General features: G+C 41.9%; 2 protein-coding genes across 2 annotated transcripts; both read left to right on the plus strand.

Annotated features, from left to right (window-relative positions):
* Positions 1-1,828: 1,828 nt before the first annotated feature.
* LOC124268787 (coadhesin-like) lies at positions 1,829-16,704 on the plus strand. The gene is made up of 11 exons (XM_046703809.1): positions 1,829-1,898; positions 2,028-2,309; positions 5,671-6,234; positions 6,432-6,623; positions 7,928-8,119; positions 10,113-10,286; positions 11,585-11,773; positions 13,830-14,393; positions 14,710-14,901; positions 15,579-15,770; positions 16,565-16,704. Exons 1-11 carry the CDS (start codon positions 1,829-1,831, stop codon positions 16,702-16,704), a joined length of 2,751 nt encoding a protein of 916 aa, XP_046559765.1.
* On the plus strand, positions 15,586-26,207 carry LOC124268725. Its single transcript, XM_046703734.1, has 9 exons — positions 15,586-15,770; positions 16,565-16,763; positions 17,304-17,504; positions 18,806-18,991; positions 19,673-19,813; positions 21,515-21,825; positions 22,559-22,664; positions 23,595-23,686; positions 25,786-26,207. The coding sequence occupies exons 2-9, from the start codon at positions 16,730-16,732 to the stop codon at positions 25,822-25,824; spliced, it is 1,110 nt and encodes a 369-aa protein (XP_046559690.1). The 5' UTR covers positions 15,586-15,770; positions 16,565-16,729; the 3' UTR covers positions 25,825-26,207.

Raw genomic sequence — 26,207 nt, forward strand, 5'->3', positions numbered from 1 at the left:
AGTTTGTTAACGCTTATGTTTCCTATCCAAATTGAAAGTTCAGGTTCCCCTACTTTAGTATGACTTTTTATTGGATCTGTAAATCGTGCTGACGCTTTGTATATTTGAACGCCACTGACCCATAACCGAATTTTCTATTGTCAGTAACCTGGATCGTGATTCTATACATCAACATGTCCACAGTAAGGTGCTCAGATCGTGACTCCATGCCTCAATATGCCCACAGTTACGAATCCGGTACAGGACTGTGTATAATATGACATGTATAATGTACCCAATTTAGATCAATGTCAATCGTGAGCAGTGCACACAAAACGGAGCCACGGATTTCCCCAGCACTTGATGTGGTTGTCAAGGCAGGATACTCTAACACGCAGATGGTTGTCACGATGACATTGTGTGTATGTAGGCCACAACACCAACACACATACACCAGTCCCTCCCCCTCAATGAAAGTACATGGCTCATGAATGAAGCACACACACGAGTGACGCATTTATAAATAGTTTAATCAACAAAATGAACATATATATTTATACACGTTTTGTGTTTAAAAAGCTGAAATGTATTGTCTCCAATGTTAATTGTAACCATGCAGGATATAGTTATGTATTGATACATCAAAACGCGCCAACCCTTTGTAAATGAAACGTTCCTTTGTATTGCAAGATCACCGAAGACATGCCTCAATCTATTGAATCTACAAACCGTCAGCCCATTAGTTCATATCTAAATTTGAAAGGCAATAGATTGTTCAATGACAATGTCCCAAAACGTATAAAGCCGTACCCAACTTAGAAATCCGTTAGTCTCTACAAGAGGAGCGAGCAGGCAGGACACACTACTTGCCATATTGCATAAACGTAAGACAACATTATAACGTAGTATTGCACGTTGTGTCAGTTATTAAACTAGCATATGATAGCAATACATTTGAAATCAATCATAACATTGTGACTTTTTCTGTATTCACCGAGTATTCACGCGTAGTGTGAGTATACGTATTGAATTTGTTGTTAGGATTTTGTTGGTGACAATATCGTTTGTATGATATGTGAATGTACAATGCCTTTTCAAAAGTGTTCACATGTAACACTTGCTTCGTAAATTTGACTTTGTTGACTGGTGCCATGTTCTTGATGTGTAGGTTCGAATCCCGAATTGACCTGAACAGAAAAATCGACCAGAAATTATATTGTACTATCTGACATCTGGCCACTTCCTAAAAGGCACTTGTCATTCATAGCTTTTGACCACGGAATCAGTGCCAATTTACACTGGTCAGTGGGCTACGCACAAACTACGTTGTCTGTTATACCATCTGTGGACGCTTCGGAGGCTGTTGATGAGATCGCTTACTGTGTGCTGGCGATGTGGTGCCTCACTCTATCAGTGAGGTTCGAATCCTGTATGGGACTTAATACCCCCAACGTACCAAGTTTGTGTACTGTTTACACTAAGAAAGTGTCATCTCAAATATTGCGTTTGTTACATGTGTGACAATTATCTATGTATATCCATTACATCTTTATGTTTGAAAGCAGCGGTTTATGGGGTTGTAGGGTAGCCGAGTAATTAAAGCTAAGTCTTGTTAAGCAGAAGACTGGGTTCGACTCCCAGCTTCCTGGTTTCTTCGCTCCGTTCTGGCTTGAACTGCGGTACTCTTACGATCAAAGTGTTATACACTCATGCCAATAATGGTTGTCACCCACCCCTTCAATTTTTTTTATTGGAGAGGTGTGGGGGTTGGGGTGGGGAGGGAGGGTGACAACCTTATTGGCATGAGTATATTTCTTGCTACGTATTTTTGAATTCTAGTTTTTCCGAGATGCTGTGTCCGAGATGGGAATGGCGTGTCATTGGTCTGGTGATGCTGATGCAGCAGGCTTTGTCTCAAGGTATCACACAATTGTTTTCGACTTTCTCATCTTCATCTTTATTAGGTTGAAAACGGTGTTAGAATCTTCATCGAAATGTCGCAAAAAAAGTCGTATGCTATATTGCTTTTTACTGTAATTATTTTCCAGGCATACAACAACTTGTAGGTAATCCTGTCATTGCCTTCGGTTCTAATACCACCCTGGAAGTAACTGCGTCGGAAGCAGATCTAGCAAAGGGACAATGGTACCTTGCGGCTCCACCGAACCCGGTGGTACTACTGCCTGACAACGACAGAACACTGTACTCCGTCTCCGGTGTGTTCCACCGACTGACCATCACCAATGTCTTGGAGTCAGACCAAGGACGATACTACTACCTGTATGGACAAGGGATCCTCCTGCAAGGGGATGTACAAGTTGCAACCCCAGGTAAATTCTTACCTGTATTAATTACGTATGTTATATATCGCGTTCACAGAATGAATGTTTACTTTTGCCAAGTCAGCGTTAAAGTAGCGTGTAATGACTACTCGATATAATCCCCATGAGTGAGTGAATTCAGGTTTTAAGTCACATCAGCAATATTTCAGCCATATCGTGACTAAATCAAGTTACAGATTCGTATCAATTAAAGGTAAATTATAAAACCTGTCAACAAGGGAAAGTAAAACAGCTAGATTATAACAGATATACATTTAAAATATGTTAATCTTATAGTATATTGTGAGTAAAAAAACCCAAAGATTTTGGATATGGGAACAATCCAAAATTTGGCCACATGGCCACATAGTATATCGTTCACTGGAGACACTGTAAGTTCTGACAAATGATGTGTTAAGAGTTCAATTAAATGGATTGGCTGAGAACACCTATTATGTGCTGGGGGTTTACCCAAAAATATTCTGCAAATGTACACCCAACAATAACAAAAGATTGATCCAGTTTGCCCAGACTTTTTCTGAGTTACACTTCATACACAGTCCCTTCCTTTACGTCTCATCTTTGACTAGCCACAACCAGAATCTGTCAAAGAGGTGAGGTGAGGTGAAATTGGGTTTTACGTCGTGCTTGAGAATATTTCGCTCATATGACGACGTGCATGCGTGTGTATGTGTATGTGCGGCTGCTTGTACTAGCCCAGACTTAAGCTGGTTTTATAGTGCTAGCCCACTGAGATACCATGCCGCAGCGAAGCATGAATACCCCACTCAGACACATTATACTGACTCCGAACCGACCAATCCTTGTTGTACCCATTAATGGCGAGCACCAGGCAGGGACCAACAAGTACCATATTTTAAGGTTTTTTGGTATGACGCGGTCGGGGATCGAACCCGCGACCTTTCGCTCTCCGGGCGGACGCTCTAACCACTACACCACGGAGGTGGTCATCTGTCAAAGAAGCAGTTGGCTTGTTGCAATCTGTAATTGTACATACCATACAAGATGACCTTTAGGCTTGGCTTCAAGGTGATAACATTAGATTAACCAGTTCGGTTTGATGATATCAATCTGTATGATTTCATTAATGTTTTAGCAGTATGACAACAGTTTGACTGTGTAGTTGAATAGACAGTGCATGACCACAACAGATCCACGAAACGTCGGATCTTTACGATTGTTGGAGGGTACACAAGGACATGGTTATGAAAATGTTGGAACGGATTGGGGTCGTAGGTCGTTATTGGTTCTGCCACAAATCGGATTTCAAACTTGGATTTCAGAATTACCATTTGTGATTTGATTAAAAACAGATATCAGTGAATACTAATATGTTATTTTTTAACGTTTCATGGGTGACTGTACTGCGCAGTTTACTATTCAGTATTGCGATGTGTTTCTCAACCAACTTCGCTAGCAATTGAACTCCGCAACCACGGAACAGAAAGTATGGTTTCTGTTCCGTGGTTTGGGAGGACAGACATTTTTTCAGATGACCGGAAGTAACGCGTACGTGTTAACGTCGGAGAATTGTTGGGAAATGTTTAGTGGAATGGTCGAATGTAATGAAAACTTTCTCATTGGGACGTCATTAGATAATGATATGTCAAAACGGTTTTGATACAACCGATTTTAATGATGCCATTAACTACGGGATTGAGGGTAACCAGAGAACTGACTGGACATGTTATTGCGTTGTTACCGAGTATGAAGAGAAATACAAACATGTGTCTTTGAGTTTGAAGTGTTGATCATGTTTTGGCACTTGGCGAAACTGTTTTGGCTTTCCTCAGAGTGAGTGAAAGGGTCAAAGGGTTGACTCTACTTCCATTTATTTATATTACAGATATGTTCAACAAGATGTGAGTAGAAGAGTAAAACGATTGCATCACTGAAATAGTTTAACAAACATCATTCTTCTAAAGTTCAGTCGGTTCTATCCTTTCAATAATAGCACTTTGATAGACATACGTTGAAAACGTTATACCGAAAAGAGAGAGGTAAGACATTTGTTCATCTCCGTCAGATCACGTGAATCATACTGATTGCCTTAAAGGAGGTTAGGTGCTGTAAAACGACGTAGTACGTAGAATTGTTGGGCATGATTTACCACAACATGAAACCAACTCCGAAGTAGTAAAGTTCCTGATAACTGTTTTTTTGTCTGTGATGTGCACTAAAATAGGTTTTCCTTGAAGCTCAGACATCCAATTTCAATTCAAATCATGGCACATATAGCCTGTCCCCTACCTTATTGATCATCTTTGTTTCTGCAACATGGCGACTTTCTTTACTTTGCGTCAGTCACAATCAAGGTGGCCTTGATTCAGTTGTAGTCAATGGTGGAATATCTCAGTGGAGCCAATGGAGTGGCCCTGCTTGCCCGGTGACATGTGGACAAGGAGTTCGGGATCTGACCAGAAGCAGGACATGCACGCAGCCAGCTCCACTGAATGGCGGACTAGACTGTCCAGAGACCAGACAGGAGACGTCCCAAAGTGTCTGTTCTCTAGGAAACTGTCCAAGTAGGAGCAACACTATTTGATTTGATTTTTTTTATTATTTGAGGTTTTGATTTACTGTATGAATAAGACGAGTGTAAAAAATATATGTACGCATATATGTATGTATTGTGAGTGCGCGTGTAAGTGAGTTTAGTTTTACCCCGCAATATTCCAGCTATATGGCGGCTGTCTGTAAATCATCGTATGCATTGTGTATGTTAGACTAGGGCTTAGTCTCAGAATATATATAATTTTGATAGTAACAAACACGCCAATTTATATTGAAAAGGGAGACCAGAGATCCTGAACCTGAGGAAATCTAGACTTGCTTTATTTAGGGCTTTAGCATTGCAGAGAGGGCTTGGCAGTAGGGAAAATAATGTGGTTCAGGGACTGTGAGACAGATTATGTGTATGTGTGTGCATGTTTTTAGTCTGCACCTACTAACTGAAAGAGCTTGCAAACAGTAATAGATAAGCTAAATATGATAGCATTAGCACACATATAAACGTTCATATACCATATGGTCTCACCGTTGGGGAAACTATGAGGTCCTGGTGCAAAGTAGGTCAGTTCCAGTTTCGATAAAACCATTGTTTCGTCAGTGCCAATTACAGTCAATTCAGCTGCAATATCTCAAACTCTTTCTACGCCACCTCCGTCTGACTGAAACTTGAAACGAAAGGTGAATATGTTCGGTACAACGCGAGTTCATACAACATAGTGGGACATTATAGCAGGTTAGCCTGTCATTGGATTAAGGTCGCAAGCTTTCGAAATCGAATGACAATCAATTTCATTGTTCCCTGAACGTTTCTTTAACAATCTTCTTCTTGTTGTTGTAGGTTGCGCTGCAGCCATCGTCTATTTTGTCGTTGACGGATCAGAGAGTGTCAGTTCTGAAATGTTCCAACTCGTCAAGGACGCGTTAAGAAATTTTGTTTCCAGCACCATTTCCAGAAACGGCAATATGCAAGTTGGAGTTGTGGTTTTCAACAACAACGTGACTGATGTTATCACTGCCTCCAGCAGTATAAGCGGTCTTCAATCATCCATTAATTCACTGTCGCAACCCAGCGGTGGAACAAGCACTCATCTTGGCATTCGGAGAGGAATGCTGCTCCTAAATCAAGACACCTCTGGCATTCCTCGGGTGATGGTTGTAATAACCGATGGCATTTCCAATTTCCCAGAGCAAACTGCAGCTGCTGCTGCTGAAGCGAAGAACTCCGGGATAACAATGTTTGCTGTTGGTGTTAATGGCATCACCGTCCCATCATTTGTACAACGTTTTCAGGCGGAAATACTGTCTATTGCCTCCTCGAATGCTACAGCATTTCAAATCACAGATTTTGATTCTTTGAACACCTCACTGAACGGCATAACCCAAGATATTTGTCGAGGAGCTGGTAAGTGCGTAAAGTTTATATTTTTGATGTTCTTCGTTTCAAATCACATTCAGGGACTTTCTCTCATTAAATCCGGAAAATGTTTTAAGAGGTTTTATAACACCTAAATGATGATACAAATAATTATAACATACACAGCTGTCCAACATGATATATCCTTCCAAAAGAAGTAGATGAGAGGGTAATATTGATTGCAGTCAATGGATTCTGGTCAAGCTGGGGACCATGGTCAGGCATCCAGTGTTCGGGGTCCTGCGGGCAGAACACCATTGGACGCATCACCCGGAGAAGAACATGCACCAATCCTACACCCTTATTTGGTGGAAGCCCTTGTGTAGGAAGCAGCGAAGATTCTACAGGGAGGAGCTGTGGTTTTGATCCTTGCCCTGGTAAGTAGTTGAATATTGAATCTGAAATCAGTGCAACTGTTCATTCTCGATGCCAAGTATCTGTCTCGCCTGGTGACACCTACAGCGCTTATGGCAGTTGATTGGATCATACCATAAACGAATAGGCATAAAGACTAAAAGTGCTTAGATATAAAATAGCATATAAGAAAGTTCTGGCATAAAAACAGAGCTTCCGCATGACGCACACTGATTCTGGTATATCTTCAGGTGTAATTATGAAAATATGTTCCCAAGAAAAGTGCAACATTTTCTCAGTTCACTGAAGTTATACGCAAAATAAGCAGAAACTTTTCCTGTTTCACCATATTTCTCATAAATATCCTTTGACGTTCTTGCCCATATGCCTCCAAGGATGGTTTTATTTTTGGTTTTGAGTTTTTGAAACGTTCTTAAACTTTTCACTTTTACGTGACCAGAGTTAATCTCACTTGAGAAGGTAATTGCGGCAGTACCTTTCACTCCACTACCCATAATTGTGTGTGCGACAATACTAGTTGTAGCACTGTGATGAGGGTGACTGAGTGGGTTTAGTTTTACGCCGCACTCAGCAATATTCCCGTAAATAATCTAGTCTAGACCAGACAATCCAGTGCTCAACAGCATGAGCATCGATCTGCGCAATTGGGAACCGATGACATGTCCCCCAAGTCAGCGAGCCTGACCACCCGATCTCGTTAGTCGCCTCTTACGACAAGCATGGGTTACTGAAGATCAATATTCTAACCCGGACCTTCACGGGTCCATTATGATGAGAGGTATACGGGGTTTTATGCGTCCCGTGTTTTATCCACCCAACGGGGGTCGCATAAAACCCCGTATACCCCGAGTCATAATGCAACAACGGATTTATCTTACCGAATGTTTAAATCTCTCATTTTGTAAATATAACATTAAAACAAACTTAAATTCAGTCACATGATTTACTACGATGGTACTGCGCATGCATAGTCGATCCGAGCCACTGATTAACGGTTCACTCACTGCCGTAGATGTCTGGGTGTTTTTTTCATTGGGCGGGATATAAACGATTTATTCTCCATCGCAAAGAGTTATACCTGTTTGCGCGGTGTACGTCCGTGCACCGAGCACACATAGTAATTTCTTCAAGGTCACGTGAGATGGGCATTCTTACATGCATATGGGATAAATCCTTTTCATACCCATGGAAATCTGCTACATGAAATTAAATGTAAGACTGCAGTTTAACTTTAAAACTGTCCAAACATTGGACCCAAACGTTGACCCCTAAATGTTCATGCACTATTTGTGTTTTTGATTTCCAGTCGATGGTGGATTTAGCGCTTGGGATGTTTGGCAGATTTCCGCCTGCACCGTCTCCTGTGGAACGTCCGCCACCACGCAGCGATCCAGAAGTAGACGATGTGACAGTCCAGCTCCCCAGTTTGGTGGAAGTAATTGTACAGGGCCATTCACAGTGACTGAACAGATCAGCTGCAACCTCACTGCTTGTCCAGGTAGGTAGAACTGTATGTCCAAGGCAGCTGTGTTGTATTAAATAGAAACACCAGAGGTCCGCTCATATCTGTTTCATGGTTAGTAAAGATCCAGGTTAGAATTGGTCTTCAGCAACCCATGCTTGTCGTAAGAGGTGACTAACGGATCGGGTGGTCATGTTAGCTGACTTGGTTGCCACCTGTCATCGTATCCCAGTTGCGTAGATCGATGCTCATTCTGTTGATCACTGGATTGTCTGGAGTCGATTATTTACAGCGGGCGCATATAGCTGGAATATTGATGTGTGCGGCGTTGAACAACCAACCGACCAACCAATTCATATACTCTTCAAAAAAAAGAAACTTGACATGGTGTTTTGGAGTTTACTTACTGAGTGTATATAACTGATTCAAGCATGACAACATTGCTCAGTTACAGTAAAATCATCACTTTACAAATTCCCAAAACATTATTATCCGGAAAGTGTTTGGTAAAACTACAGAGGGATATTAAAGCCACTTGGTTAGAGTCAAATGTCATAATCTGGTGTGACCATCATGAGCATCGATAACAGCTTGGCAGCGGTGACCCATAGAAGAAAGGTGATGCCGAATGCTATCTTGAGGAATGTTTTGATACTCTTGCTGAAGTGCTATGTGCAGTTCTTGTAGTGTCTGAGGTGGCGGATTACGCTGGCGCTTGCGTCGATCAAGAGTATCCCATAGATGTTCAACGGTGGACAAATTCGGTGATTGAGAAGGCCAGGGTAACAACTGAACATTGCTGGAGGAAGAAATGTCAAACATATGCAACGTGAGGTCGAGCATTGTCATGCGCCAAAGGTAACGTTGATGTAGGGAACGACGTGACGTTGAACTGGTCTTCTGGCAAAAAGTCTGGTTTTCCATAGCCAGTTGCTCACTCTATGGTCGGAGATTCGGAGCAGTCCAGGGATTTGGATTGTTGTGGATGATGCGGCCGTGGTGTTTGAACGAAAATGTCTAAACCGGATCTGGCGATCCTGGGCGGCGGTGGTAACTCCAGGTCGACCTGACCTGGGTCTGTCATTAACAATCCCAGTATTTTTGTATCGGGTCCATAGGTTTGAGATGGTCTGTCCGGACACGCTGAAGTGCATTGCCACATCATGCTGCGATGTCCGTCCTTGTAAACGGCCGATGGCGTTGTGTCGTTGAGATTCTGTCAGTCTTTTAATTCTCTTGTCGTCTATAGTGGCTTAAAGCAATGCGTGTGGGGGGGTATCATTGATGTGGCTGTTTAAAGCATACCGTCATATGCTTCATCGCAGGGTGATACACAATTTCATGATGCTCGTGCATTACATGTAGGGTGCGTTTTAGCGATACACTACAGACGTGAATGTAACGTTACGTTTTTGTTAAACGTTTCTTTCTTCAAATTCTGTCGTCGGCAACCATTCCCCAACATGCTGGGATTCAGCATGGATTGGATTGTGTCAAATATTTTCCTAACATTCAAATTTGTCCAATGTCAAGTTTCTTTTTTTTAAGAGTAAAGTTATTTTCACCTTCACAACAAGCAGAGTCTGTTTGTGAGTCTGTTTCTTTTGTAAGGATGTTGAATGAATGAAACGGACAAGGCCTTAGAAAATTGGTAACTGCATTATGTAAGACATGTTGAGATCATTCAGGAAATGGCATATTACTGACCAACATCATCGTCTCTTTTGTTCCATTTGTCCTTGTGTTTGTTCAGATGTACAATGTCCTCGCCTTAGCATATTTTACATTGTTGTGAGGCGTGAAAGATTTTATTTAAAATTTGCAATAACCGTTTTAGATAATTTGAATGAACGAAAACTATCCATGCTAGAACAATATGATAACCATACTAGCTGGTCTGTTGGAATGGATAGATAACTGCCATCCAGAAAGCTCAAATACATACAAGTTGTCTAAAAAATCTAATAAAATGCAATTATCAAATCATTTTGATGTATAGATGTTCGCTCACAGACTGGATTGTTTTCAGACGTACGGATTTTGGCAAACAATCCAGAGACTTACATAGGGGCGACTGTCACTCTGCAAGTGTCACTACCTGGGCAGACCCAGCTTGGTGTTTGGAACAAGCTATCTGGAACTGCTTTCAGCACCTTGACTCACACGTCGAGGACGGCCATCTCTATTGAGGGGACATCCATATGCTGACCATCAATGGTGTGACAGCTGAAGACGCTGGGAGGTATATCTACACTGTAATGGGGATGTCCAGCCAAGGACTGCTCATCGTTAGGACCCCAGGTGAGTGAGTTTAGTTTTACACCGCATTACACCAGACAATCCAGTGATCTACAGCATGTGCCTCGATCTACCCAACTGGGATACGATGACCCCGTTAGTCGCCTCTTACGAAGGTCAATTCTAACCCGGATCGATCTTCAGAGGTAGGACCCCAGGTAGTGCCATAATGTTAACTAGTTTGATTTAAAGACTACAATTGCATGATATCGTTAATGGGTTATGGTCTAAAAGGTTGAATACTGGCTGGCAAAACTAGATCCATGAAGTGCCCATATCATTAGGACAGTCGTATTGTAAACGGGTATAGCTATTACAGTGGTCGATAATTTATGGTTATTATATTATGAATCGACATTACTCTAATAGCTTCATCACACGTTCATAGTCAAACTAGCCTACCCCTGTGTAAAATGATCACTGCAAACATGTAGAGTTTAATGGAAACCGTTTGACTTCCTTCTTCTTTCTCAAGTTGTTTCCCTGACAATCATAGCACCACAAAAGGTTCTCCCCTCAAGGATATAAAACTGATGATATTACCTGTCTGTGGACAAAGTGAAATATACTCATGCCAATAATGGTTGTCACCCCCTCCCCACCTAACCCCCACACACCTCACACCCCACCCCACACCTCCTCTCCAATTAAAAAAATTGAAGGGGGTGACAACCATTATTGGCATGAGTATATGAAGATCTGGTTGAAAGTCATAGTTAAACTAACTAGTACCACTATCCAAGTATGGTAATCTTTGTTTGAAAGATCTGCTTGGCACTTTAAGCCATTTTTGTCTAAATATATAACAGGAAATAATCCTCCTTAATAACCTATTTTATCAAAGCTTTACTATAAAACGTCTCTGTCAGAACCTCATGTACATTGTCTAAGATCATATGCTACGATTTTATGTGCACCTTTATCAAAACCATCTTCATTGCCTATTGAGTTTCTCAGGTGTTGGGCATTTCATTGTTCTTTATGAAATATGTGTTTCATAATTAACCTTTAGGTTTTCTCAATTCAAATCTCAATTCAACGTCACACGCTATTATGTTCAAATCCCAACATGTACAATGTGGCCCTACTTTATTGGTCATCTTCGTTTCTGCAAAATGGCGATCTTGTTTCCTTTGGGTAATGTTGGAGCTAAGATAATATAGTACGTCAGTCACAATCAAGGTTGTGTTGATTCTGTTGTAGTCAATGGAGGAATATCAGAGTGGAGTCAGTGGAGTGTCCCTTCTTGTCCGGTGACATGTGGACAAGGAGTTCGGACCCTGACCAGAAGCAGGACATGCACGCGGCCAGCTCCACAGTTCGGTGGAGTAGACTGTCCAGAGACCAAACAGGAGGCGTCCCAAAGAGTCTGTTCTCTAGGAAACTGTCCACGTAGGAGCAATACCATTTAACTCTGCGATTTGGTTTATGAATGAGACGAGTGTGCACCACAGATATATTTGTTGATGTTTTTAATGGCAAGACATATACATTTTTCACATCCAACGGGCATTAAAACAGAAAACATTCTTTCTGATATGGTCTGAAATTGGGCATAATTAAAACTAAATGCTCCAGAAACCTCGAGGCTTCATGTTAAAAGGGTTTTGAGGCACACTGAAATACTCTTTCTTATACGATACACAGCAACATCAGGATATGTATCAATGGTTATTTTGCAGATAACCTTTTCCCTCAACGACAGTTCTATCTTTAAATGTGTCCACAAGGTTACAGCTTGTCATTAAGATTACTGGATTCAAGAAAAGATTAATCTGTCTGACCAAACCCAAATGATATGTCACATAATTTAAGTGTGATCGAGTATATGTTGTATTGTGCCACTGTCATCAAGTTTCAAGGTATATAACGCAAATGAAACAGCACTGAGGACACATTATGTTACACCTTGCTGCCATCCGATCCTCATTTGAGATAATTCTACATACTTGGTATTGGGGCACATGTTTATCGGTCTTGACACCTTCACGAGCGACTGGGTACCTGTACACTGCTGATTTTGATATGGCCTAATAGTGGAACAAAGCACAGGGTTCCCTCTTTTTGATAAACGCTTTGTTCACATCTTTGAGGGTATCGACTTTCCAGATATCATATAACTGGATGTGAATCGATTGAGTGAGTAAGTGAGCGAGTTGGGTTTAGCCTCATTTTTAGCAATATTCCAGCAACATAACCGCAGGAGACACCAGAAATTGGCTTCACAAATTGGGCCAATGTGGGGAATCGAACCCAGATCTCCGGCTTGACGATCGATGGCTTTAACCACTGGACTACCCCGTGAATCGATTGAAAGAATATATTCAGATTATATGTTCTTGTTATTTTTCGGCTTCCTTTGGATCGGTGTTTTCTATATGCACACTGGTGTAAGTCTGGTTAAAAGGATGCATATTGTGTTCGATGATATCAGCCATCAATATTTTGTTAGGCATTTTTTTCAGTTTTACATCGATACAATTTTTTGGGCTTGCAGTTAATGGCGGCTGGACGGCATGGGTTCAGTGGGACAACCCTCCATGCTCAAGGTCCTGTGGAAGTTTCTCCACGGTCGCGCAAAGGGTTAGAACGTGTACAAATCCAATACCTCAGAATGGCGGTGAATCATGCGTTGGACAGGCCGTTCAGACAGCAACAAGGAGCTGTAACCTACCCAGCTGTTCTGGTAAGATGTCATGACAGGGGCAAAGGATGGGCGACTCTCTTGTAGCAGGTGTCTTTATATCCAGCATATGCAGTTGGTCAATGGATAATGGAGATGTACGCGTGTATGTAACCCATTACCAAACGTTGGAGTACTTCTAATTAGCTTCAGGCAGCAAATGAAAATATCCACGATGGAGGAGACCAAGAATATTTGGGTATTTCCATACTCTTACAAATAGTTGATTACACCAGGAAAAAAAGGATTTTCTAGGTAGCCGCTCAGTTCACATCATTTGATATGTGAACAGGAATTGATATGAATCACCTGAAAGAATGACAATTCTATATATATTGTCCACTTTGGAGTATGCAATAACCATTCTGTTCACTGTTAAAACTGTATTGACATTAATAAACGTATCTAGCACTCGTAATGCAAAATCATACTAAATAAACAGAAAACAATTCCCGGTTTCAGCGAAATCTTGATCCGCTAGTGAGAATTGCAGTTGTTTCAGTTTCAAAGTGTTAAACATGATCCGCCTTTCACTAACTCTTTCAAAATGAAATTTGGATTGAAAAGTAAATGTGTAGGGGACTAAGGCCGTTGCATATAGTAAGACTGGTTATTATGGCATGCTAGCCTTTTGCTTGATTATTCAAATTCAAGTATTTAGGTCAAAGTCAGGAACAATTCCTTTGTGCCCGTTACTCTTACATGTTCAACAAGAAAGGCAAGGATTTCCAAATGTTTTCCTTTAACAATCTTCTTTTGTTGTAGGTTGCGCTGCAGCCATCGTCTATTTTGTCGTTGACGGATCAGAGAGTGTCAGTTTTGAAAAATTCCAACTCGTCAAGGACGCGTTAAGAAATTTTGTTTCCAGCACCATTTCCAGAAACGGCAATATGCAAGTTGGAGTTGTGGTTTTCAGTAATAATGTGACTGATGTTATCAATGCCTCTAGCAGTATTAATGGTCTCCAATCATCCATTAATTCACTGTCGCAACCCAGCGGTGGAACAAGCACTCATCTGGGCATTCGGCGAGGTATGCTGCACCTAAATCAAGACACCTCTGGCATTCCTCGGGTGATGGTTGTAATAACTGACGGCATGTCCAATTTCCCAGAGCAAACTCGAGCTGCTGCTTCTGAAGCGAAGAACTCCGGGATAACAATGTTTGCTGTTGGCGTCAGCGGCATCACCGTCCCAATATTTATACAACGTTTTCAGGCGGAAATACTGTCTATTGCCTCCTCGAATGCTACTGCATTTCAAATCACAAACTTTAATGGTTTGAACAACTCTTTAAACGGCATAACCGAACGTGTTTGTCAAGGAGCTGGTAAGTGCATTAGATTATTTTTTGACTTCTTTAAGTGAAGACACTTTGATGATATTGATGTACATCCTACCCATATGTTACTATTCCAGTTGTAATATTCATTCTATATTAATATAACTCATACCATTTTAATATTTGTCTCAGGTGTCCTTAATATTTATAAATTCTACGACATTGATAAATGTTGGTATTTTTAGATGATCTCAATTCAAGTATGTTGATAATCCGAGAATAGTGACTATACGTTATGCCATACGTAGGTCTCCCACATAACATATCCATCGCAAAGAGAAAGATGAGTAATATCTGATTGTAGTAAATGGAATCTGGTCAAGCTGGGGTCTATGGTCTAGCGTCGAGTGCTCGGAGACTTGTGGCCCTCTCGCTATGGGGAACATCACCAGGAGAAGAACATGCACCAACCCAGCACCCTTGCTTAACGGAAGCCCATGTTCTGGAAAGAGTGAGGACGATTTGAGGAGGAACTGTGGTCTTAATCTTTGCCCAAGTAAGTACCTGAATACTGCATCTGGATTCAGTGAAACTGTTCATAACCTGTCTTTACGTAATTGAGTCTTTTCATTGTGTTAAGTTACATTAATAACATGTAATATCAAATCTGTGAAGGGCATTTAGAAGTGGAATGCATAAGAAAAGAAATATTTATGGATGTCAACATTTTTATTGTGAAAAACACGATTTTTCGGAGTGCATGCTTGATGATGGAGCAAGCTTACACTCCGAAACATCGTGTTATTCACAATAAAGAAGTTGACATCCATATTTTTGTCTTTTCGTATGTCAAATATTATTTGAAGAGACGATTAGGCTTTTCTTTTTCTTTGGGGTTCAATTCTGTCGAATGTAAGGCACTACTGATTAATGACTGACATTAAGTTATCCGGTGTTTTCGATTGCCGTGAATGATCACCGGTATGCATTCTCTATAGTTCGACTATTTGGCTGATGTGATAGTAGTGTAAACTTTGGAAACATTGGTTCTGAAATTTTAATCTGAGTAGTGCTGTCAGTTTATGTTGGGTGAACCTTCATGGTTAAAGTAGATTTAGATGCATAGAAGTATATTTTTAAATATCATACATTTTATATTTGTCACATTAAGACTATAAATATAGGAAGAGAAAACTGTGTCATGGGTTGAAACCTGGTTTGACGGTTTTGTAGTTGATGGCGGCTGGTCATTGTGGACTGTGTGGTCGGCTCCTCAGTGTAATGCCACGTGTGGATCAGGTGCTATGGGTCGAGTTTCCAGAAGGAGAACATGTACGAATCCGATGCCAGGTAATGGTGGACGTCCATGTCAGGGTTTCTCCGTTGAGACTGAAGTGAAGACATGCGGGCTGCCTCTTTGCCCAGGTATGTTAATAAGCTTGGCCACCGTTTCAGGCCCTGATACATACATTACTCAGAGGCTAGGAACAGTTCCACATGCATGTGCCCACATTGTAACTTTCTCCCGAGAGTGTTCTACTTCTTCATGGATTTGTATTCACCTACGTCCTAGACATTTGCCCATCTACGTAGAAGATGGCCAGCTTCTCACCTACAATCGAGACATGGATGTGCCTGGCTTCTCTCCCAGTCCCCTGATTGATACACCTTTTCATGAATATGTTCACCTAGTAACCTATGCCCCAGATACTTCACTATGGATCTTTCCACCTATTCACCTATACCTTAGATAAGTATACACCTAACCTTCCTATTCAAACACTAGTCTTGCATTTGTCAACCTTCACAACAAACACGTACACCCCTACAGGTGAGTGGCTGACCTTAGTTTTACGCCGCAAATATTCCAGCTATATGCCGACGGTCTGTTGATAATAAGTTTGGACCAGACAATCCAGTGATCAAGAACATGAGCATCGATCTACGCAATCGGGATACGATGACATGGTCAACCAAGTCAGCACTCCTGACCATCCAATCCCGTTAGTCGCCTCTTACGACAAGCATGGATTACTAGGATGAATTCTAACCCGGATACACCTCTACAAAAACGCATCCACCTATCCATCTTTCCACTCCTGACCTACCTCCATATTTAGCATTATACCTACCAATTTATCTTACCCAACCTTTCCTAACTTACCTGACCATGGAATATGTCACCGTGATCACACATGGACCTTGTCATCATGTTACAGGTGAGGTTCAAGGCGGGTTCAGTCAATGGACGACTTGGGCAGTTCCCCCCCTGCCCGGCTACGTGTGGAAGGAACGTGTCCCGTACGCTGACCCGGCAACGTTTCTGCAACAACCCCGCCCCTGCAAACGGTGGGCGTGACTGCAGTGGACCGAGGAACGACACCATGAACCAGATCTGCACAGTGCCAGAATGTCCAGGTATTCACAGTGAATTGTACATCTTTCTGTAATGGCTGTGTGTGCGATCAATGAAGCAGGGATTGTTGCCAACAACCTTATTAACAAAACCTTATCACCCCTATGTTTTATGTGTTTTACCTGAAATGGTATGGGTTATATAGAAACACAAATATTAAAAACATATTCCCAATAAGAATTCTTGGGGCTAACATCGTACATACTTAGTAGAGGGTAGATTTTTTTGTTTTCTTTCCGAAAAGAAATGTCTTGGATATGGTGGAATGTGTCTTATTGATATGAATATTTGTTTGATCCGTTAAGGAAAATTGTTTTAAAACGTTTTTCACGTGAACAACTAACTAGACTTTGTGCGTGTTTATGTCAGGTACTGGGTACTATCGGGCATGATACTCTCACCTTTCACCAATCATAAACTCATCCTCATGATATAAGCGAAATAGTACAATAGACTTTGTTCTTGGTAGAGATTTCTTGTGAATCTTGATTGTTTTTCGTTTGAATTAAATAAAATATTAACAGATAAATTTGAATGTTCAGTGACGGCCGTATGTGACGACGTGAGGAAATATTACGGAGTCGGCTACCGTTACCACCCCACTGATTGTGAAAAGTACATCCAGTGTTACTACAATCCCAATGGCAACGCCATCGGCGTCTACAGAAGCTGCTCTTTCGGCTACTTCTGGAACCAAGACTCATTAAGGTGCATGGAATCGTGGAGGGTGTCCTGTCCTTTAGGTAAGTACGGTCATGTTACAATGTAAATGTTTCATGTTTAACGCCATTGCACACTCAATACACTCAAAATACTGAACAATGACTGTATGGTCCTTTCATTGCAATCACTACAACGGGACAATCCCCTGGCCATTACTCTTCATTAAAGTATGGATCATCTTCTCTTGCGTTAAACTCGGTACATATGTCTATGTATGTCTGACCACAGTGAAGATACACGTGGAGATCAGGGTTAGAATTGATCTTCAATAACCCATGCTTGTCGTAAGAGGGTGGTCAGGCTCACTGACTTGGTTGACACATGTCATCGTATATCGATGCTCATGCTTTTGATCACTGGATTATCTGGTCCAGACTATTTACAGACATCCCCATATAGCTGGAATATTGCTGAATGCGGCGTTAAACAAAGTTAACCAACCAACCAATCATCCGGCGTCACATCCCACTCACGCACATGGATCTTCACGGGTCTTTAACAGGTCGAATTAACATTATTTACAGACCGCCGCCATATAGCTGCAATATTGCCGAGTGCGGCGTAAAACTAAACGCACTCACTCCCAATGCAACACACAGCTGTATATGAAATACTTCCATTGTTCATTCGACCACCTCCGTGGTGTAGTGGTTAGAGCGTCCGCCCGGAGAGCGGAAGGTCGCGGGTTCGATCCCCGACAGCGTCATACCAAAAGACGTTAAAATATGGTACTTGTTGGTCCCTGCCTGGCGCTCGTCATTAATGTGTATAACAAGGACTGGTCGGCTCGGAGTCAGTATAATGTGTCTGAGTGGGGTCATCATGCTTCACTGCGGCATGGTATCTCAGTGAGCCAGCACTATAAAACCAGCTTAAGTCTGGGCTAGTACAAGCAGCCGCACATACACATACACACGCATGCACGTCGTCATATGAGCGAAATATTCTCAAGCACGACGTTAAAACCCAATTTCACCTCACATCACCTCCATTGTTCATTCAACATTACATATTCATGCATATCAGTTTGTACGGTTATTGTCGATCTAGACTGCTACTACTTGGAAGTATATAGGTTTACGTAAGTAATTATTTGATGAGCATGATTCAAAGGTCAAAACCAGCCTCCAGTGTTCAGTATTGATTGACCTACAAGGCAAATATGGAAACACATTTCAGAAAATAATATCGCAAGGTTTCAAAATGAAAATGCAAACAATACGTAAACAGGTGTTCAGGTTCTGAAATGTCTTTGTCTGGCTCTTGCTGTTCCGGTCACGCGAATCGACGTTCAATGGATTACCGTTGTGTTTGATTTCAGAGCGATGTAAAGGATCCTGCGGATCGAGCTACAAGATGTCGGGAAGCTGCAGATCCTACTGGAAGTGCGAAGAAGGAAAATCCGTAGCCAAGTGTTGCCCCAGAGGTTTAAGCTTCTCCCCAGGGGATGGATGCCTCCCTAACTACACCTGTAACGATCTCTGCCCCTCCGCCTACGTTTCGAGGGGTAAATAAAGACTTTAGCGACACAGCTTTAATCATGTTTGTTAGCGATTCAGAAGAAGTTAAAAAATTGGACAATTTTGACGTACGTCAACAAATCTCGAACCATGATATATATTTCAGAAGCCATAGAAAAAATCATAACTTGATGATTAACTTTTGATTAAGATCTCGCTATTTGCACTGAAGGTACGGTGCTGATTCGTATTACATAGAAAGTGGCCCGTGAAGATCCGGGTTGGAATTGGTTTTCAGTTACCCGTGTTTGTCGTAAGGGGCGACGAACGGGATAGGTTGATCAGGTTGGCTGACTTTGTTGACACATGTCATGATATCCAAATTCTTTGGATCGATGCTCATGCTGTTAATCACTGGGTTGTCTGTTCCAGACTCGATTATTTACAAACCGCCTCCATATAGGTGGAATAGTGCTAAGCGCGGCGTTGCTCAACAAACAAACAACATTCAAAGTGTAATTTTGTTTTAGACTACAGGATATAGCTGGAACGTTGCCAAATCGGCTTAAGATGTCTGATTCAGTGCAAATCGTGTTTGTCCCTATTCCGATATCCTGTAAGATGAAAAGGTTGCGAAAATTATCATCGTAACATTAATCGTTATATTAATGGGACTTCTACTATGCGCAATGCAAGCATAATTTCTCTTTCTATATATTCTGCCCTAGATGTATGTGACAAGCATCCAAACTGGAACAACGCAACTACATACAACATATCGTTTGGGAACCTAGGCTGGCGGTCTACGTCCTGTCCTGAAAACACGTATTTCAACCTCTTGGAATGTGAATGTACAGAATACTGTACAGGTAAGATCATGTCACTTGTACAAAGCACAGTGGTTCTTACTGTGCCAGAATCATGTTAGACGTACGAGAGAAAATAGTACCAGTCCTTTTGCTTTTCTCGGTACCCAAATATTTGTTATGAACTCACGCAATCGATTTCTTTTCTCCTCTTCTTGAGGGGCGGTGGGTACCCTTGTGGTTAAAGCGTTCGCTCGTCACGCTGAAGGCCCGGGTTCGATTCCCCACATGGGTACAATGTGTGAAGCCTATTTCTGGCGTCCCCAGCCATGATATTGCTGGAATATTACCAAAAGCGGCGTAAAACCATACTCACTCACTACTCTTCTTGATCAGGAACGGTTTTCTGAACAAAAAGTGTCATTACGGCTGTTTCAAAATGATTACTGACAATGCGTCTGTTTCAATAAGATATAATTTCTGTGAATGAAAACTTCTGTCTGAATGGTAGAACATTAAAGCACGGCTTGCTTACAAATAAATATTTGCAAATTGTCCAGTTTTAACGAATACGCCCAAAGAAGATTGTGCATTGTCATATGCGAAAGACATTTGCCAAACTTCGTTAGACTATTGTGTAATTCAACAATGCTAAAATCTATTGTATAAAACTTACCGTAGTTCTCAATAATAGCACCAAGGCCGAACATCTCTTTAAATTCTCATCAGCGTCTCTGACTGAAGGAAAAATGATCGTATATTTTGAGTGTAGAATATGTGAAAGAAGTTCAATTGCAATTGTCATTTATAGGAAACGGCAAGACGTACACATTGCCAACAATTTACAGAAAATTCCTAGGAAACTGTTGACACCAGTGCAGCATTTACACAATCTAGATCATATGTTTTGTCTTCGTGGGCGTTTAGACGACGAAGAATTGATGCTATTTACCGCGTGGTTGTTCACTGACGTAGCCCCGAAACACAGATGCAAACCGTACGATTGTTTCTCTTTTACTGTTTTATTTCTTCATAAGACATTCGTATATAAAGCAACAACAACAGTAGCGTCACCCTCTTCGTTTCACGTTTCCAAAAAGGACGTTCGTTCACAAAGTAGCAATTACATATATTCAGAGCGTAGTGTGACTCCAAGGTCTCCAGTTATTGTGTGCTCAGTGTAGAAACCGCTCGCTGCTAGAAAACATTACTGCGATAGAACATATTGCCATTAATTTGCATGCAGCTTGTTGGGGAGGGAGTTACGTTTTCTACAGACTCCTTTCCTAATACTGGTAACATGTGTGCAAACGTTTCTCAATAGAAGCGACAAAACCTTTCCCACATTCATAACAAAAATCTCTGCTAAATGCGGAGTCGATTGTACAATTGTGACTATATCATGAGTATTTGTTTGTTTTAGCAGTTTTACATCTGTACGGTGTTGTTTGTAAACAAACTACAACTACAGTTAGACTAGTGAACGATATGACCCGTGAAGATCCGGGTCACAATAGTTCTTCAGCAACCCATGCTTGTTGTAAGAGGCGACGAACGGGATAGTTTGATCAGGTTGGCTGACTTTGTTGACACATGTCATTGAATCCCAAGTGAAAAGATCTATGCTCATGTTGTTGGTCACTTGATTGTTTAGTCCAGACTTGATTATTTACAGACCGCCACCATATAGCTGGAATACTGCTGAGAGCGGCGTTAAACAACAAACTATAATAAAGCTATCACTTGTACTTGACATTATTTCAGAGACATGTGCAGCCAGCTACGTCTTCGTGGCGGGTACCAGACCGTCGTGGATGGTTCTGGAGCGCGTTAACAACAAGGCAGGAGCTCTGTCACTCACCAACACGAGTAAAGTGCATCTTGACATCACGATGACCGTCGCTGACAGCCCAATAGTGTTCAACTTCACGTACAGGGACATTGTCATGGCCAACGAAAGCCGTGTGTTAGCCAGCAGCAAGAACCGACTTGTAGTGTCAACTGACCCAAAGGGCGTCACCATCTCTGTCACCTCATGGTATGGAGATGTTACCAGGATAATGCTGTCCACAGATGTGAGTATTTCCATGTATTTCTTCAATTTTTTGTGCATATTCATGTTTTCTATTTTAGTACATAATATTATGCAACCGTGGATAGAATACATATGAGATGTGAGAGTTGTTTAGAACCCCTGAAAACAGCTGTCTCATTTTATCACGCCTTTTGGGCTGCGGACTTGAAGAACTGATGAAGGCCGTGGAATCAGTGAGTGAGTATGGTTTTAAGCCGCTTTTAGGAACATTCCAGCAACATCACGGCGGGATACACCAGAAATGGGTATCACACATTGTACTGAAGTGGGGAACCGAGCCCTGTCTTCAACATGACGAGCAGTACTGATGATGTTACCATTAGGCGACCCCACTACCCAATAAGAGAAACTGAACATAGTCACTGAACGATTTGCGGCTGATATGTAGTTGAATTAGTACGATAAACTGACATGACATGATTACTGATCTCCATAATCTATGTACGTCATCCAACTGGAATTCATCGATCACTTGATTGTCTGGTTTGTTTACACCGCGCCATTGCATGGCAGGGGCTCTGCTGTGCAGCTTCAGGCAAAAATACTTTCATTTTTAGGGACATTTTGTGAATGGTGGCTGCTACCATTAGGTCAGGACATGCTAACCCTTTCGCGAAAACCCTGTGTCATATCTGATATCTAGTATATCCTCAAATAATAGTCACCGCTTTTTTCCCTTTACAGTAATCTAATTTGATGGGTTCTGTTTCCAGGGCATGCCTCAAGGCCAGTGGAGGACAGTGAGTGTGATGTATACGGGCAAATACCTGGTTGGCACCGTCATGAACAACAACGTCAAGTTCATTGACAGAGTGTTGAGTGAGTCTTCTCTTTACCTTAATAGATGTCCACACACATACACACACACATATGCTCACACAAACATAAACACGCATACACACACACACTTACACAAACTTATTCACACATACACACATACAAGCATATACATGCGTACACGCATACATACAGACACAAATACACATGCATACATATTCACAGATACTCTCACACAAACAAGTACACACATTTACACATACATGCAAACCAACAACGTCAAGTTCATTGACGGAGTGTTGTATGAGCCTTCTCCTTACCTCAGTGGATGTCCCACATACACACACATACACTCACAGTAACATGCACTCAGAATAACATGCACACACATACACTCCCAGTAACATTTACACACATACACTCACAGTAACATGCATACACATACACTCACAGTAACATGCACACATACACTCACAGGAACATGCACACACATACACTCACAGTAACATGCATACACATACACTCACAGTAACATGCACACATACACTCACAGTAACATGCACACACATACACTCACAGTAACATGCACACACATACACTCACAGTAACATGCACACGCATACACTCACAGTAACATGTACACACATACACTCACAGTAACATGCACACACATACACTCACAGTAACATGCACACACATACACTCACAGTAACATGCACACACATACACTCACAGTAACATGCACACACATACACTCACAGTAACATGCACACACATACACTCACAGTAACATGTACACACATACTCACAGTAACATGCACACACATACACTCACTGTAACATGCACACACATACACTCACTGTAACATGCACACACATACACTCACAGTAACATGTACACACATACACTCACAGTAACATGCACAACCATACACTCGCATCTAAAAAGTACATCTAATTTATTTTCTGCAGTCGAAAACACTAACCTCTTGTCAGACGGTCTGACGATTGGATCGGATGCTTCGAGCAAACCCGGCAAGCCATTCGTTGGAGATATAGGAAGGGTAAGTAATCTCTGATGTAGGGATGATCCGTGTCATACGTTGGTGTCACAAACCAGTGTTACCTCCGTATCATAATATCAGGTCCTGGTTCCTGATGCTGAGTTAGCGTGGCAGTCCAGTTCCACCCTTGTCATAATATTAGACCCTAGGTCTTGATGCTGAGTTGGTGTAGCAGTCCAGTTCCACCCTCGTCATAATATCAGGTCCTAGGTCTTGATGCTGAGTTGGTGTCACAGTCCAGTTCCACCCTTGTCATAATATCAGGTCCTGGTTCCTGATGCTGAGTTGGCGTGGAAGTCCAGTTCCACCCTTGTCATAATATTAGACCCTAGGTCTTGATGCTGAGTTGGTGTAGCAGTCCAGTTCCACCCTCGTCATAATATCAGGTCCTAGGTCTTGATGCTGAGTTGGTGTCACAGTCCAGTTCCACCCTTGTCATAATATCAGGTCCTGGTTCCTGATGCTGAGTTGGCGTGGAAGTCCAGTTCCACCCTTGTCATAATATTAGACCCTAGGTCTTGATGCTGAGTTGGTGTAGCAGTCCAGTTCCACCCTCGTCATAATATCAGGTCCTAGGTCTTGATGCTGAGTTGGTGTCACAGTCCAGTTCCACCCTTGTCATAATATCAGGTCCTGGTTCCTGATGCTGAGTTGGCGTGGAAGTCCAGTTCCACCCTTGTCATAATATTAGACCCTAGGTCTTGATGCTGAGTTGGTGTAGCAGTCCAGTTCCACCCTCGTCATAATATCAGGTCCTAGGTCTTGATGCTGAGTTGGTGTGGCAGTCAAGTTCCACCCTCGTCATAATATCAGGTCCTGGTTCCTGATGCTGAGTTGGTGTAGCAGTCCAGTTCCACCCTTGTCATAATATCAGGTCCTGGTTCCTGATGCTGAGTTAGCGTGGCAGTCCAGTTCCACCCTTGTCATAATATTAGACCCTAGGTCTTGATGCTGAGTTGGTGTGGCAGTCCAGTTCCACCCTTGTCATAATATCAGGTCCTAGTTCCTGATGCTGAGTTAGTGTCACAGTCCAGTTCCACCCTTCAGGTCCTGGTTCCTGATGCTGAGTTGGCGTGGCAGTCCAGTTTCCACCCTTGTCATAATATCAGGTCCTAGGTCTTGATGCTGAGTTGGTGTAGCAGTCCAGTTCCACCCCTTGTCATAATATCAGGTCCCTGGTTCTTGATGCTGAGTTGGCGTGGCAGTCCAGTTCCACCCTTTTGTCATAATATCGCGGCATAATATCCATCTTTGGCAGGTCCTGGTTCCTGATGCTGAGTTGGCGTGGCAGTCCAGTTCCACCTTTTGTCATAATATCAGGTCCTGGTTCCTTGATGCCGAGAGCTGGCGTGGCAGTCCAGTTCACCCTTGTCAATATATTAGGTCCTGGTTCCTGATGCTGAGGGCAGTCCAGTTCCACCCTTGTCATAATATCAGGTCCTAGTTCCTGATGCTGAGTTAGTGTCACAGTCCAGTTCCACCCTTGTCATAATATTAGACCCTAGGTCTTGATGCTGAGTTGGTGTCACAGTCCAGTTCCACCTTTGTCATAATATCAGGTCCTGGTTCCTGATGCTCAGTTGGCGTGGCAGTCCAGTTCCACCCTTGTCATAATAAGCCTAAGGTCTCGTAACTTTCCTCGTAGCATTCGAAGTTCCTGTGTTATAGTATGGGAAGTACGAATGCTACGAGAAAAGTTACGAGACCTTAGGCTTACGAGAGCTTTGTGAAACGGGGCCCTGGTCCTGATGCTGAGTTGGTGTCACAGTCCAGTGTTACCTTCGTGTCATAAGCTGATGTCCTGGACATTGAATTTCGAATTTATCATTGTAAGCGCTTATTGTTTAGTTACAGTGGTATACGAGTTCGACGAGGACTGTGTTATGAACTTTAATGAGTCTGGTGTGTCAGTCCAGTGTTACCCCCGAATCATAAGATCATGTCCTGGACTGCCATACCATACTAACTAAAGTTCACAACACAGCCCTCGTTGAACTCGTATACCACTGTAAAATAACAATAAGCTCTTATTAACTTTCATTTTTACCTTTCGACAAAAATGGTTTGACGAGTTTGTTGATGAGCTCATCATGTTTCAGGTGTCCGTCTACAGGTGCGACCCAGGCATCATGGTCTGATGATCGTCATCAGCCACGCATCCAGTCTGAGACATTGTATGTTTCTTTGTTCAGAAGATGCAGTTCAATAGCACTGGAAATATTTTGCTTGAGTGGATTCCATTTTGAGTTGTATACAGTCATGTATTTGTTGTACCTGGTACACAGCATAATGCTTATGTACTTGGACAATTTTAAAGTAATGTGAAGCCAACATTATTGAACAGCACGTTACAAAGGTATTAGAACAAAAACAACTACTTGATAGTTTGTTCAGCAACTTTGTTGCATCTAAAACAAATAGCTGCTTTAGGCTTTGCATTAATTTTACATTTAATCGGTATGATTATGCAGCAAAAAAACTATAGTTTCTGTATTATTTCAGCAATAAATATTTCAATCCA

This window comes from Haliotis rubra, unplaced genomic scaffold (genome assembly GCF_003918875.1).
Source record: "Haliotis rubra isolate DU_JTF1 unplaced genomic scaffold, ASM391887v1 Scf14, whole genome shotgun sequence".
NCBI classification, from domain to species: Eukaryota; Metazoa; Mollusca; class Gastropoda; order Lepetellida; family Haliotidae; genus Haliotis; species Haliotis rubra.